This window comes from Marmota flaviventris, chromosome 14 (assembly GCF_047511675.1).
Source record: "Marmota flaviventris isolate mMarFla1 chromosome 14, mMarFla1.hap1, whole genome shotgun sequence".
Lineage (NCBI taxonomy): Eukaryota > Metazoa > Chordata > Mammalia > Rodentia > Sciuridae > Marmota > Marmota flaviventris.
This window is the reverse complement of record NC_092511.1, coordinates 60,139,061-60,154,892: the sequence shown is the minus strand read 5'-3', so window position 1 is coordinate 60,154,892 and position 15,832 is coordinate 60,139,061. Positions and strand designations below refer to the sequence as shown.

Sequence of the window (15,832 nt, the reverse complement as noted above, 5' to 3'; positions counted from 1 at the left end):
GGTACTGATGTAAGTAGGCTGGTTGATTTTCAGCGGGGAGGAGGAGTTATTTCATTATGTCTGTTTTTTTTTCTTTAAAGTATGAAATAAGGTCAGTAACTGAGAGTTAAGGGGCAAACATTTGAGGAAAGGAGAAATTAAGGTTCCCACACTTAGATACAAAGTGAATTGGTGGTGGTGGGGTGGTGGTGGTAATAGTTGTAGAGGTTGAGCATCCCTAATCCGAAAATCCCAAATTTTGAATGCTCCCATATTCAAAACTTTATGAGTGTGCACGTGACAGATGTCACAAGTAGAAAGTTCCATTCCTGTCCTAATGTGACTAATTGAAGTCAAAACATTGATACAGGGCTGGGGATATAGCTCAGTTGGTAGAATGCTTTCCTTGCATGCCCAAAGCCCTGGGTTTAATCCCAAGCACCACAAAAAAATAAAACAAGACAAAAACAAAAACACTGATACAATAAAAATATTGTGTAAAATTACTTTCAACCTTGGTGTATAAAGTGTATTTGAAACATTAATGAATGTTATATTTAGATTTGAGTCCCTTCTCCATTACTTCATAATGCATATGCAAATGTTCTAAAACTTTTTTTTAAAAAAGTGAAATCTGAAACCCTACTGATCTCATTTTGGATAAGCATTTTGTATAAGGCAGACTCAGCCTGTAGTAAGTAGGATTTTCTAGTATTATTAAGTGTCTAATTTAGATTTGTAGCTTTATAGCTTTACTGAGTCTAGTCAGCACAGCTCTGTGATTTTTCTTCAGCATTGTTCAGTTTCTGGGGTCTAGTCATGGAGTAGTTATTGGATAATTGGGTTTACCAAAATTGAGCTTTTCTAAACTAGTTAAATTGAGAAAGAAGGGGACAGGGGAGTTGTAATTTAGTCCTTTCATTTTATGATGAGGATTCTGTGATGAATACTGTTAAATATATTTTGTAAAAGAAATTCTTAGTAAAGTTTATTGGTAGCAATGTAAATCAGTTACAATTAAAAAACAAACTAAACAATTTACCAAATGAATAAATCTTAATCACCAGTTTGCAGTCCCACCAGCAATGTACAAGAGTACCCTTTTCCCCACATCCTCTCCAGCACTTGTTGTTGTTTGACTTCATAATGGCTGCCAATCTTACTGGAGTGAGATGGTATCTTAGCGTGGTTTTGATTTGCATTTCTCTGACTGCTAGAGATGGTGAGCATTTTTTCAAGTACTTGTTGATTGATTGTATGTCCTCCTCTGAGAAGTGTCTGTTCAGGTCTTTGGCCCATTTGTTGATTGGGTTATTTGTTTTCTTATTGTTTAATTTTTTGAGTTCTTTGTATACTCTGGATATTAGGGCTCTATCTGAAGTGTGAGGAGTAAAAATTTGTTCCCATGGTGTAGGCTCCCTATTTACCTCTTTTATTGTTTCTCTTGCTGAGAGAAAACTTTTCAGTTTAAGTAAGTCCCATTTGTTGATTCTTGTTATCAACTTTTGTGCTATGGGTGTCCTATTAAGGAATTTGGAGCCCGACCCTACAATATGTAGATCGGAGCCAACTTTTTCTTCTATCAGACGCAGAGTGTCTGATTTGATATCTAGCTCCTTGATCCACTTTGAGTTAACTTTTGTGCATGGCGAGAGGAGGGGATTCAGTTTCATTTTGTTGCATATGGATTTCCAGTTTTTCCAGCACCATTTGTTGAAGATGCTATCCTCCCTCCATTGCATGCTTTTAGCTCCTTTATCAAATATAAGATAGTTGTAGCTTTGTGGATTAGTCTCTGTGTCCTCTATTCTGTACCATTGGTCCACCCTCCTGTTTTGGTACCAGTACCATGCTGTTTTTGTTACTATTGCTCTGTAATATAGTTTTAAGTCTGGTATCGCTATACCGCCTGATTCGCACTTCCTGCTTAGCATTGTTTTTGCTATTCTGGGTCTTTTATTTTTCCATATGAATTTCATGATTACTTTATCCATTTCTACAAGAAATGCCGTTGGGATTTTGATTGGCATTGCATTAAACCTATAGAGAACTTTTGGTAATATCGCCATTTTGATGATGTTAGTTCTGTCTATCCATGAACAGGGTATATTTTTCCATCTTCTAAGATCTTCTTCTACTTCTCTTTTTAGGGTTTTGTAGTTTTCATTGTATAAATCTTTCACCTCTTTTGTTAGGTTGATTCCCAAGTATTTTATTTTTTTTGAGGATATTGTGAATGGAGTGTTTTTCCTCATTTCCGTTTCAGAAGTTTTGTCGCTGATATACAGAAATGCCTTTGATTTATGCGTGTTGATTTTATATCCTGCCACTTTGCTGAATTCATTTATTAGTTCTAGTAGTTTTTTTGTAGACCCTTTTGGGTCTACTAGGTATAGAATCATGTCATCTGCAAATAGTGATAATTTAAGTTCTTCCTTTCCTGTTTTTATGCCTTTAATTTCTTTCGTCTGTCTAATTGCTCTGGCCAGTGTTTTGAGAACTATATTGAATAGAAGTGGTGATAGAGGGCATCCCTGTCTTGTTCCAGATTTTAGGGGGAATGCCTTCAATTTTTCTCCATTGAGAATGATGCTAGCCTGAGTCTTAGCATAGATAGCTTTTACAATGTCAAGGTGAGTTCCTGTTATCCCTAGTTTTTCTAATGTTTTGAACATAAAGGGATGCTGTACTTTGTCGAATGCTTATTCTGTGTCTATTGAGATGATCATATGGTTCTTATTTTTAAGTCTATTGATGTGGTGAATAACATTTATTGATTTCCGTATATTGAACCATCCTTGCATCACAGGGATGAATCCTACTTGATTTTTGCACAATTTTTTTGATGTGCCTTTGTATCCGATTCGCCAGAATTTTATTGAGGATTTTTGCATCTAGGTTCATCAGAGATATTGGTCTGTAGTTTTCTTTCTTTGAGGTATCGTTGTCTGGTTTCGGAATCAGGGTGATGTTGGCCTCATAGAATGAATTTGGAAGTTCTCTTTTTTTTTCTATTTCCTGAAATAACTTGAAAAGTATTGGTATTAATTCTTCCTTAAAGGTTTTGTAAAACTCCGCTGTATACCCATCCGGTCCTGGGCTTTTCTTGGTTGGAAGTCTTTTGATTGGTTCTTCTATTTCATCTATTGTTATTGGTCTGTTTAAGTTGTGAGTATCCTCCTGACTCAGTCTGGGCAAATCATATGACTTAAGGAATTTATCGATGTCTTCACTATCTTCTATTTTATTGGAATATAGGTTTTCAAAATAATTTCTAATTGTCTTCTGTATTTCTGTAGCGTCTGTTGTGATATTGCCTTTTTCATCCCGTATGTTAGTAATTTGAGTTCTCTCTCTTCTTCTCTTCGTTAGCATGGCTAAGGGTCTGTCGATCTTATTTATTTTTTCAAAGAACCAACTTTTAGTTTTGTTAATTTTTCAATAGTTTCTTTTGTTTCAATTTCGTTGATTTCCGCTCTGATTTTAATTATTTCTTGCCTTCTGCTACATTTGCTGTTGATTTGCTCTTCCTTTTCTAGGGCTTTGAGATGAAGTGTGAGCTCATTTATTTGTTGGTTTTTCCTTTTTTTGAGGAATGACCTCCAAGCGATGAATTTCCCTCTTAAAACTGCTTTCATTGTGTCCCATAGATTCCGATATGTTGTGTCTGTATTTTCATTTATCTCTAAGAATTTTTTGATTTCCTCCTTTATGTCTTCTGTAACCCATTGATCATTCAGTAACATATTGTTCATTTTCCATGTGATGTAGGATTTTTCCTTCCTTCTTTTATCATTGATTTCCAGTTTCATTCCATTATGATCAGATAAAATGAATGGTATTATCTCCACCCCTGTATATTTACTGAGGGTTGCCCTATGGCATAATATATGGTCTATTTTTGAGAAGGATCCATGTGCTGCTGAGAAAAAAGTATATCCACTTGATGATGGTTGATATATTCTATATATGTCAGTTAAGTCTAGGTTGTTGATTGTGATATTGAGTTCTATAGTTTCTTTATTCAGCTTTTGTTTGGAGGATCTGTCCAATTGTGAGAGAGGTGTGTTGAAGTCACCCATAATTATTGTGTTGTGGTCTATTTGATTCTTGAACTTGAGGAGAATTTGTTTTATGAACGTCGCAGCACCATTATTTGGTGCATAAATATTGATAATTGTTATGTCTTGTTGGTGGATGGTTCCTTTTAACAGTATATAATGTCCTTCCTTATCCCTTTTGATTAATTTAGTCCTGAAGTCAATTTTATTCGATATGAGGATGGCCACCCCTGCTTGCTTACGAGGACCGTGTGCGTGGTATATTTTTTCCCAACCTTTCACCTTCAGCCTGTGTATGTCTTTTCCAATCAGATGTGTCTCCTGGAGGCAGCATATTGTTGGATTTGTTTTTTTAATCCATGTTACCAGCCTATGTCGCTTTATTGGAGAGTTTAAGCCATTAACGTTTAGAGTTACTATTGATATATGGTTTGTACTTCCAGACATGTTTGATTATTTATCTTCTTTTTTTTTTTTAATTTAGTTTGTTTCTCTATGGTTAGCTTTCCCCCCGCCCTCTGTCTTTATAGAGGCACTTCCCACTGATGGTTTTGGTTATTGTTTTTCATTTCTTCCTCGTGTAGTGTTTTGCTCAAGATGCTTTGCAATGCTGGTTTTCTGGCTGCAAATTCTTTTAGCTTTTGTTTATCATGAAAGGTTTTTATTTCGTTGTCGTACCTGAAGCTTAATTTTGCTGGATACAGAATTCTTGGTTGGCATCCATTGTCTTTCAGTGTTTGAAATACGTTATTCCAGGATCTTCTCGCTTTCAGCGTCTGTGATGAAAAATCAGTTGTTAACCTTATTGGTTTACCCCTGAATGTAATCTGCCTCCTTTATCTTGTAGCTTTTAATATTTTCTCTTTGTTCTGTATATTGGATATCTTCATAACAATGTGTCTTGGCGTTGGTCTACTGTGATTTTGTGTGCTCGGTGTCCTGTATGCATCTACAATTTGTATATCCGTTTCCTTTTTTATTTCTGGAAAGTTTTCTGTAATTATTTCATTCAGCAGGTTACTCATTCCCTTGGTTTGAATCTCTGTACCTTCTTCTATCCCGATGACTCGTAGGTTTGGTTTTTTTATGTTATCCCATATCTCTTGGATGTTTTTCTCGTGGTTTTTAACCAGCCTTTCTGAGTTGGCTAGGCTCTTTTCAAGATGATATATTTTGTCTTCATTATCTGATGTTCTGGCTTCTACTTGCTCCACTCTGTTAGTGATACTCTCAATTGAGTTTTTAATTTGGTTTATCGTTTCCTTCATTTCTAGAATTATTGTTTTTTTTTTTATAATCTCTATCTCCTGATAAAGATGCTTAACTTCTTCTTTTATCTGTTTATGTAATTCATTTTCAAAGTGTTCTTTCACTGTTTGGATTTGCTGTCTCGTATCTTCTTTAAGGTTCCATTCCATCTGTCTAAGGTATTCCTTGAATTCTTTATATGACCATTTTTCTGCTGACTCTAGGTCCTCCTGAATATTTAGGCTGTCCTTCATTGTTTGTAGTCCTTTTCTTCCTTGCTTTTTTATGCTGCTCATGTTACTTCTTGTTCTGTTTGACTGCTGAGTTACTGTTTACTCTTATAAATTTATTTGATGCTTGGGAGGAAAGATATTAGAAGGGAAGGGAAGAAGTCACTAAAGAGAATGAGAGTAGGCAGGTAGAATTCAAGGAAGGGGGAATAAGAAAATTGAAAAGAAATGAAAAGACAAAAGAAACAAAAATAACAAAGATTAGATAATAAAGAAAGAAAGAAAAGAAGAAAAAAAATTTTTTAACAAAAATAATAATGACAATAAAAAAATGAAAATTAAAATTAAAAAAAAATTATAATAATAAAATAAAAAAATTTAAAAAAAATTAGAAACATTGAAAAAAGTTAAAGAACAACAACAAATAAAAATTGAAAATGAAAGGAAAAGAAGAAAAAAGAAAAAGAAAAAAAATGATAATAATAATAATAATAAATGCAGTCCTAGAGTTCTATTAACTTCTCTTCCAGTAGGTGGAGCTGTGCCCACTGGCCCAAGCTTCTCCTCTCAATAGGTGGGAACCATTCACTGTGCAGCAGCTCTTTCTCCTAGACTGGGCGGGTCTCCAATCCTGAGTGTCTAGGGCCTTGTCTTGTGTTTCCTCAAGCCAGGCCGTGCTCACCTGTGGCGCTCACCACAATACTGGCTACACGCCAGGTCTGCTGCTCCTGGGAGCCCTGTTTTCATGCACACCTGGGCTCATTCTCCCTGTTTTCCTCCCTCAGACCCTAAGTTTGTAGAGCTTGGGGCTGAGATCCCCCAGCGAATTTGCTTGCCCTCCTGTAGCCACGCCCCCGGTAGCTGGTGCAAGAGACCTCAGTTGTCAGCACTGGTGGGAGCGGTAGCCGGGAGTTCCGCGCCGCGAGTCCCGCGCCACTCCTGATTCCCTTGGTCTGGTTATTGCGTTCACAGGAGAGCTGGGAGGGGCCCTTAAGGTTTCCCGCTGTGTGGAGAGAGATGGCTAGGGGATTACACACCTGTCGCGCTGGTTTCAATGCAGTTATCTCCTCCGCCCGTGACGCCAGTTCTCTGCCATGGTGGAATCCCATGCAAATAGTGACCGTTCGTACCCTTTGCCGGGTGACCAATGCAACGGGTGGGTCCTGACTGTCTCTCCCAATCCCCGTTTCAGTCCTGTGGCCACTGCCTATGAAGGCTCGGTTGGCTTTTACCTCTGTAAGTTCCTAAGGGCCGACCAGTTATTTCAGCGGGATCGTTAGTGCTGAGTCACACGAAGCAGGCGAACCGGAGCTTAATTGCCTCCGATTTGGGCTCTGTGTGTGTGTTGTGAGGGGCCCAGCCTGTATACCCCAGATCCACGTCAGCTCAGCATTGCCTAGTGATCCTGAGCAAACAGCATTTAGACAGTTTACGGCTCCCTATGCCCGTGCAGTTGAAGATATCAGAGACTTGATCTCTCTGCGCCTGCCACCATGTTAGATCTCCTCAATGATATTCATGTTGCCCTTATAGCTTCCTGGCATAAGCAAGTTCTTGGGATTATACAAACTGCTGCTTCTGTTTCCAGTCCAGATTTCTAGAAATGAAACCCTGCCGCCGTCGCCTCCACCTCTGGGCTGCGCTCACGGGCGCCGCGCTCGTCTGCGACCGTAGCAGAGCCGCCCTGGCCTCCGCAGCTCCTCAGCCCGGTGCCCGGCCCCTGGGGCCCAAGCGGCTGCCGTTGCGGCTCTCCGTCCCCCTCCTCCGGAGCACGGGTCCCCTGGCAGGGGGATGCAGAACGACCCTAGAGCAGGCTCTGCCCGAAGGTGCAGCGGCGAACAGGCCACCGAGGCGCTCTAGGCTGCAGTCCAGCCTTCGGAGGACAGGGCTCGGCACGCAGCCCAGCTCCAACCTCTAGATGCTGCTGCCGGACAATGTATACAGAGCCATCAATACAGCAAGCAGAAAGCAAATGGCCGCTCCCGCGGAGTGGATTTTCGGCACAGAAACCACAGCCCAGCCAACAATCCCAATCCACAAACTCTCCCTGTATAAAAAATATTCAAAAAAAAAAAAAAAAAAGGGCGGGGCACACTGAGCTTTCTTTGCCTCGGGTACTTACAATCCACTGCTGATTACACATTCAGCTTCTCTGCCCGGAGCGAAGCGAAAGAGGAAGCAGATGGGAGCAAAGCGCCCGCGGCTCTGAGCAGCCAAGCGTCCGGGAGCCAAGCGTCTCTTTTTCGATTTCTTTGTTCTTCCTGCTGCTTGGCAAAGTGGTCTGCTACAGATTAACGGTGAAAGGAGCTCTAACAGACTGTGCGAAATCTCGATTAAAGCCGCTGCTCTGAGCACCACGCTCAGCACTTCAGCAACCCCCGTACGCAGCGGCCATCTTCCAAGACCATTCTCCCGCAGGGAATACTTCTGATGAAAATTTACTCTATTATTTTTCTGAATTTTTCCTATTAGCCATTCTGAACCCATGAACTATATTGTAGTCTATGTCTGTCTCATATATACATATATATGCACTAAAATGAGCAGAAGCTATCAGGAGGCCACCTGTTCCATCAAATGGATTGAAAACAGAATCATTTTCTATCACTTTTTCATGGTTTGCCATGATGAGTGGTAAACCTTCATCCATATTTGTATTTCTAGTAAAGTGTCTCTTTTTAACACTGTGTGACTCAATTAGCTCTCTCTGTTCATCTAATGTATGGATTCTCAGAGATGCAGTTAGGTCCAAACCATAAGCCTCCAAAATAGAGAATATGTGTTGTGGTTTCTTTAAGTTCACTTTTCCTTTAAATGGCAGAAATTTAAGGGGGTCTATTCGTTTGATTTTTTTCTTCTTGTGTCAACGTTTTATTAAATGTGTGAATCTTTATTTTATATGTAGAGTCTGAATGCAGAAATGGAACTATCTCCTCAGGGTAATTTTTAAGAGAACTGTACACCTCTTCAGGAGATCTTCTGTGACCCCATAGTTCAAATATAGACTTGGCACCCACTGTCCAATTTATTAAGTGTCTTGTAGTATCTTCAGAGGGCATACCAAAAATCCCCTAAGTTGCCTGACAAACTGACCTCCAAAAAGCTAAAGCAAAGATTTTATCTCCCTCCTTGTCTCGGGTTCCTCTCTAGTGTTCTCTAAGTGATGTTTTTGCCTGGAAGTCCAGAATTATCTCTGTAGGTGGGATTGCAGATGCTCCTGAGCCTTGAGCAGTAGGTGCCTGTTCAAGGTGGCCGGCCTTGCCATTGTGGCTGCCCTTCCATGTTCCTGCAGGGCTAGCATGGTTGGTTGTGTTTCAGTAAAGAGAAAGCAAAAATTTGGATTTTCCTGAAAAATACTCTGTTAACATTGAGACAGTGTTAATACAATTGGATTACTTTGTGGTTTACATACCCTGAATATCTAATTTCTAAAGAAATTTGCTTTTGGCTGAGGTTGTAGCTCAGTGGTAGAGTGCATGCCTAGCAGCGCAGGTGTCCAGGTTCAATCCCTAGCATGGGGTGGGTTGGGGTGGAGGATAAATAAGTAAATAAATAAATAGGAGCAAATGTGACATAATCTCCATGTCATTTTTTTTTTAAAGGTCTGTCTATGATGGTGAAGAACATGGACGATTCATGGAGAAGCTTGAAACTCGTATCCGTAATCATGACAGAGAAATTGAGAAAATGTGCAACTTTCATTACCAAGGCTTTGTGGACTCTATTACTGAACTGCTGAAAGTGAGAGGAGAAGCCCAGAAACTCAAAGTAAGGAGTCTATGGGATTATGTTGCTGGTCATGTATTTGTGGTAAAGATTTTTGTGTAGTAAGAAAGGAATTTATACTGAAACCTCGATAATTGAGATCATGTCCATTAGCTAAAAAGGATACCCTTTTAAATTAGAGTTTAATTGGGAAACCTACACATGGTTCAGAACCAGTGATCAGTAATTGTTTCTTTCAAACAGAAATGTAAGAGTTTTGTTATTCCTTGATGGATATAGCCATCTCTGTAGGATGACAGAATTTATGGGGCATTGCTATAAGATTATTTGCAATATGGCACCTAGGCCAAGGATAAAAAGAGTTGTGGAATGTCTCCTACCAGAGGGTGACGATGCTTTCTTGCTTTGTCAAATTGGGAAGGAGTCTAGGCACATTGGTCTGGTCATTTGCATGGCAAATTCCCTTATGTTGTATACCAGAGTTTGCTTATTGATCTTAAATCTAACTACCCTACTAACACTTCTATTATGTCAAATAGTACATGTTTATATTTTTTGAGTTTTTATGAAAATACTTCGCATATGATATGTAAGTAGTAACAGTTTTATTTTTTCTTTCTAGTGCTTATGCTTTTAATTATTTTTTCTTACCTGATTTTGAATTATAATCCTAAAGGATTTTCTTGGACATGAGGTTAATTTGACAGTAAGTATAAAATTCATCTAAAAGAATACATTAGTGGGTTGGGATTGTGGCTAGCGGTAGAGCGCTCGCCTAGCACGTGCGAGGCCCTGGGTTAGATTCTCAGCACCAAATAAAAGTAAAATAAAGATATTGTGTCCAACTACAACTAAAATAATAATAAATATTAAATAAATAAATAAAAGGATACATTGGTGAGAAAGGCAAAGAAACAATTTTATTGAGGGGTAAAATGGGCTATCAATTATTAAATTTTATTCTAAAGCTAAGGTATTTTAAAAATTCATCTGACTGCAAAACATGACCTAAATGGACATGAAACTATCAAATTTCTTAATTTACTCTGTTTATTGTGGGTTATTATGTTTTGCTACAGAAACATGAATATGTTTGATTATAGGGTGCTGAGTTGGTTCTCATTTGGGGATATTATAATATACGTGTATCTCATTATCTTTATGAAACCTACAAAATTCTGAAGTCAAAAACACATCAGGCCCTAAGGTTTATTTTTTATTTTTTGCTGCTGGGGATTAAACCCAGGTGTGCTCAACCACTGAGCAACATCTTTAGCCCTTCTTATTTTATATTTTGAAACAGGGTCTCTCTAAATTGCTTATGGCCTTGCTAAGCTGCTGAGGTTGTCCTGGAAATTGTGATCTTCCTGCTTCAGCGTCTCTAGTCACTAGGATTACAGGTGTATCTGTACCCAGTGGTCCTAAGGTTTTAAAAAGGAGTTCATGAACCTATATAGAAGCATGCATCCATCTTGAGAAATAGAATATTGCCAAAATTATTTAATCTCTCTTTTGTACCTCTCTAGTGGCTTCCTCCAACTAAGAATGAACAATCTTTTGATTTGTTGTTAATGTGCTCCTTGGGCTCACTCAGCCACCCCAGCTTCCTGTCCTCGTCTTGGGCTGTTCTTTTCTGTGCACTGTGGATACCTAAATCCCACGTTTCTCTCACAGTTTCTTTAGGACTGTGCTCCATGATGGGCAATGGGATACTGAGGTGGCCATGTAGTGGAATACTTGCCTGGCCAGCTAGTAGTAAACATTGCCCATAACTATGCTCACTAGTTATTGGTTTCACTTGCTAATTGGTACTCTTCTGTTCTTCCTCTTACTTCTGTCCAATTACTTCACATTGGTTCAAGTTACAAATTCCTTCAGATTGGTTAGGATGCCTCTGAAGGAACACCTAAACTAGATGCAGGGTTTTTGGCTGATTCAGGCTCCCACCCAGTTACTGGATATTAATGTTCAGCTGTATACCTGGTAGGCTCTGCACTTGGGGTATCCATTAGACCTAGATTAAGAACCTAGGAAATGTAGAGTTTTCTAAACTCTAGAAAAGAGTTTAAAAGATGGAGCTGATTAAGTATTGATGACTTCCATTACCGTTTTAACATAACAGTGAAAAAAATTGTACATTTTAGGATGCCCATTATTTCCTTTGATTTACAGCAAGAATATACTTGTATGTGTATGTACACATTTATATTTTCTGAATCAAAAAAGTATCATCCCAGATAGTTGATATATTTTCTTTTCATTGTCATGTATTGAAATACTTATTGAAATAATTACTATATTTCTTACCAGAAGCATTGCTTAGGTGCCTATGGGTATGTTTTAGACCATGGTTTGCATGAAATCAGTTGAGTGAGCTTTGATCAGTATTTTTTTTTTTTTTTTAACAAAAATTGAAATTAAAGAGAAGAGAATTGAGTAGAAATAAAAGTGTATTACATGTAGCAAGGGTGAACAGTATTTCTTGAAAATTGTTCAGTTTATGTGTGTGTACATGTATGCATGTGTGCATGCATATGCTCCCTACTTCTGACTGAGTTGCAGTGTACATTGTATTTTTTACATTGAGTATGAGATAAAGAAATAAGATGCTGAGTTAGTTGTGTTCATGGAGGATTGAATTTAGAAGACCTCAGTATAGGATTTTAAAAGTCCGGCTAATTATCAGTTAACTACTTTTTAAAAAAATTTTCTTTTAGTTATACATGGATACAATATCCTTATCTTGTTTATTTGTTTTTATGTGATGCTGAGAATGGAACCCAGGGTCTCTCACATGAGAAGTGAGCGCTCTACCGCTGAGCCACAACCCCAGTCCTTAACTACTGTTGTTGACAATACTTCTATTACTGCATTAGATATGAGTTTTGGGCAGCTACATCACACCCTTAATTCATACTGAGCTCACAGTTCAATAAAACAACAAATTATTTCACATGTGGTGCTATTAGGTATATAATAAAGAGGTAATTTGGTGTTTCTTGCCTCTTTCTGATACTTTATAAAGGATTTCTGGGGAAGGTTAGGTTTCATTTTGTCTTTGGAAGCAGAATGCATATGGTAATCTTCTCTGGACATGTAGTACAATTCAGGGCAATGATTTAAAAAAGTGTGTTTTCTGAAAAACTGGTTCCTTGGGATGATCTTGAATAAAAGGATGTTAAATAAGTTTGGAAAACCCTCCATATGATGTACTTTTCTTGGGCATTTATACTGCATGTTATATCATGTTTGCGTGCATGTTTGTGTGTGTATGTGCACAAGGAATGTCATAGGAAAAACTGGGTTGAAGAGTGCAGTAAAAGTATAAGTAGTACCAATGTTGATAAGGTCTGAGATGATGAAGATGTTATATTCTTAATTTTTTAACATGGGTGTAGACATCAAAAGTAGATTAGTAAGAGGATGTGCCTGTTCCTTTAAATTACAAACTATATATAGGTCATTCAATGATTTAATCACATATTTTGACCATTGGAATTGGAGATTAAGGAGAATATAGAGCTGTTGGGAGCTATTAAGAATTAATAATCCAGGGGCTGGGGTTGTGGATCAATGGTAGAGCGCTTGCCTAACATGTGTGAAGCCCTGGCTTCGATCCTCAGAACCACATATAAATAAAGGTGTGCAACTACAATTAAAAAATAAATAAATATTTTTTTAAAAAGAATTAATGATCCAGAAAGAACTAAGATAAAAACATCTTCTAAAATTAGGATAATAAACACAGAAAAATTGACTTGAGTTAAAAAATCGAATTTATACCGAGCCTTTTCAGGAATACATTGATGAGGTGAGGAATATATATGATAAAATTTGTTCTTTCTTGGTAAGATTCTTTGTGGGTTACTTTTTCTATTATATTTTTCTCTCTTCTTTTTTTTTGTTTTAAAAGTTAAAGTGTGATATTTGGTCATTATTGTATCTTAGTTTGGAATGTTTCAAACTAAAGATATCTGTCAGTAAAATTTTCTTTTCATTATTCAAAAGGTCATGCAAAAGATCCAGTAGCAAAGTTGATGTCATTTAAATTCAAGAGACTGCTCATGACCAATATATGATAGAATATTGAACTATCTAGCTACCTGAGTCTTTTCACATGAAAATTTGATCTTTATTCAACTGTTGTCTAAATGTGTGTGTGTGTGTGTGTGGTTTTTTTTTTTTTTTTATGAGTTTAAATTGTCTTCTCTCCACAGAATCAAGTGACGGATACTAATAGAAAACTACAGCATGAGGGAAAGGAAGTAAGGCCAGTTTATCTTTTGACCAAGCTTTTGTTTCATGCCATTCTCTTTTGATGACTGTTCTTCATTTAGTGGGCTTGTAAGACTATAAGCAGCATGTTGAAAGTAGTTGGGCATTATTGTTGCTTCTAGTATTTCTCTGAATTTAATGAATTTAGCCACTACAAAGTGTGATGAGAGTGTATGTAGCCTGTCTCTGATGTGTTTTAAGTCACTGAATGGTCCTAATGTGGCCAGTGCTGTTCTCCCTCCTGGAATGTTTTGTTCCCCCGTCCCCAATATTCACATACTTCAAATCTTTTCTCAAATCTTATCACCTTTTTTTTTTAAATTGATGCATTTAAAAATATTGCCTTCTTAATAAAACCTTCCTAACCACCTTATTTGAAGATTTGAAGTTATAGTCTCACCTTCATTGCCTGCAATCTTTTTATATTTTTCCCACTTTGCTTTTCTCTATTATACTGTCATATTCTTTCTCTCTCTCTCTTTTTTTTTTTTTCGATATTGGGGATGGAACCCAGAGCTTCACACATGCCAGGCAAGCGCTTTACCACTGAGCTACATTCCCAGCTCTCATATTCTTGATATATATTTTTACTTATGTATTTGTTCTTTCTTTCTGTCTCCCTCCACTAGAAATTATGCTTCATGTGTTAAGAAATTTTTGTTTATCTTATTTATTGTATTCCTTCCATCTACTTAAACACTTTTTTGGCAGAAAGTGTTTAAAAAATGAATCATTACTCTCTTCATTGATGCACCCACTATTTAAACCTTTACATTTACATTGTTATTTTGTGTCCATTTCCTTACTGGATTTTTAATGCAGACCAATGACAAAGTCAGGACAGGTGTTATCACTATTTTATTAATGAAGAAACTAGAACAGGGGATTTGCTGAAGTTTACATTGTTCTGAATATCCTGCCCCTTCCTTATGACCTAATCCTTATTTAGTGTTTAATTTTAATAATCTCTTAAGTTTAGATTTTGATTGTTAATGAGGGCCATTCTTTTTCATTCTTTTTTTGCACGATATTTAAGGAGATAACATTTTTAGGCATGGCTATGAGACAAATGCTGCAAGTGAATATGTAAATTTTGTTTTTTGTCTCACATAGTCTAGATTCTATAGAGTCCAGTTTCTCCAGATTATATTATGGGGCGACTTCAGATAGAAGCCTTTAGGATGGGAAGAAAAGTGGTTTGTCTTCACTAAACTGGATCTCTTAAAAAAGCCACATCTTCTAAGTGTGTGGTTTATTTGTTGAAATAGAGACTTTGTTGAAGATGATTTTCATGCACATTTGAAGCTGTATAGAAAGGATTGTTTTCCTCCAGGAGTCTAGCATGGCTGAAAGAAACTTAGGATCTCTTTAAAAAAGATTGATGAACTCCTAAATCATGAAGAGTCTCAAGGATTTGGAGAAAATATACAAAAAAATTTTTTTCCCTCCTGGACAGCCCCTGTATTTTAGGATTTCATTTTATCTAGCCTTTGGTAGGGTAGTCTGTATCTTGAGGAGAAAGTGGGAAGCTGTGCAGGAATGTTTTACTGGTTAGAAAGGCAGTTCCTTAGTCCACTTGGCAGGTCTTACTATGAAACTGTCTGGGATTTTCTGATGAATTGAACACAGTGTGGAAAAATGTGACTGAAAGCTTTTTATTTATAGCTATTGGCATAATTCAGTTTTTTTCCCTCTTGCCAAGCTGGTAATAGCAATGGAAGAGCTGAAGCAGTGTCGACTACAACAGAGAAATATTTCTGCCACTGTTGATAAATTAATGCTGTGTCTTCCAGGTGAGGAACTGGAACTGGAGTAGGATTTTTGATGCAATTCTTTTAGTTTTAATTAGTCTTTCATTTTCTCTCAATAATGCTTGTGTGTTCTTTTCTCTCTTTCAAGTCCTAGAGATGTACAGCAAACTGAGGGACCAGATGAAAACTAAAAGGTAAGATTTTTTTTCTTGAACAGTTTTTATTATTTCTGAAATTTCTGTTATTCAGACTACTTTCAAGGTCTATATTTGGTATTGCTTTTCAAAAAATAACAAGTTTGTAACATCTTCTGTATCTTTTTGTCTATCTGTTGATTCATCCTAGATTTATTTACATATACAAATAATCATGTATTATGTTTGATAACATATATATACAGTTTGATTTTTAGTTGTTTAGGGGAAAAACATGTAATTATTTTTGTGATGGTTTGAGAAACATGTTTTGTAAGTTTAATATTGTCATAGAAAAAAATAGTCCCTAATTCTGGTACAAGAATGTATTTGTCAGGGTTCTCTAAAAAATAGCCAGTAGGATAGTG

General features: G+C 37.2%; 1 protein-coding gene and 1 pseudogene across 3 annotated transcripts in view; one reads left to right on the top strand and one right to left on the bottom strand.

The window, feature by feature from the left end:
- The window catches only part of Exoc6b (exocyst complex component 6B), a 625,817-nt gene that overhangs the window by 94,981 nt on the left and 515,004 nt on the right, over positions 1-15,832 (top strand). The window contains exons 2-6 of one of the 3 annotated variants that reach the window (XM_027934391.2): positions 9,121-9,286; positions 9,921-9,950; positions 13,462-13,509; positions 15,222-15,312; positions 15,419-15,464. In XM_027934391.2, coding sequence (XP_027790192.1) covers positions 9,121-9,286; positions 9,921-9,950; positions 13,462-13,509; positions 15,222-15,312; positions 15,419-15,464 — 381 coding nt within the window. The remainder of the gene's footprint in view (positions 1-9,120; positions 9,287-9,920; positions 9,951-13,461; positions 13,510-15,221; positions 15,313-15,418; positions 15,465-15,832) is intronic. The other 2 variants (XM_027934392.3, XM_071601708.1) reach the window with 2 other exon arrangements.
- Positions 7,162-8,783, bottom strand: LOC114091827 (tRNA (guanine(10)-N(2))-methyltransferase homolog; annotated as a pseudogene).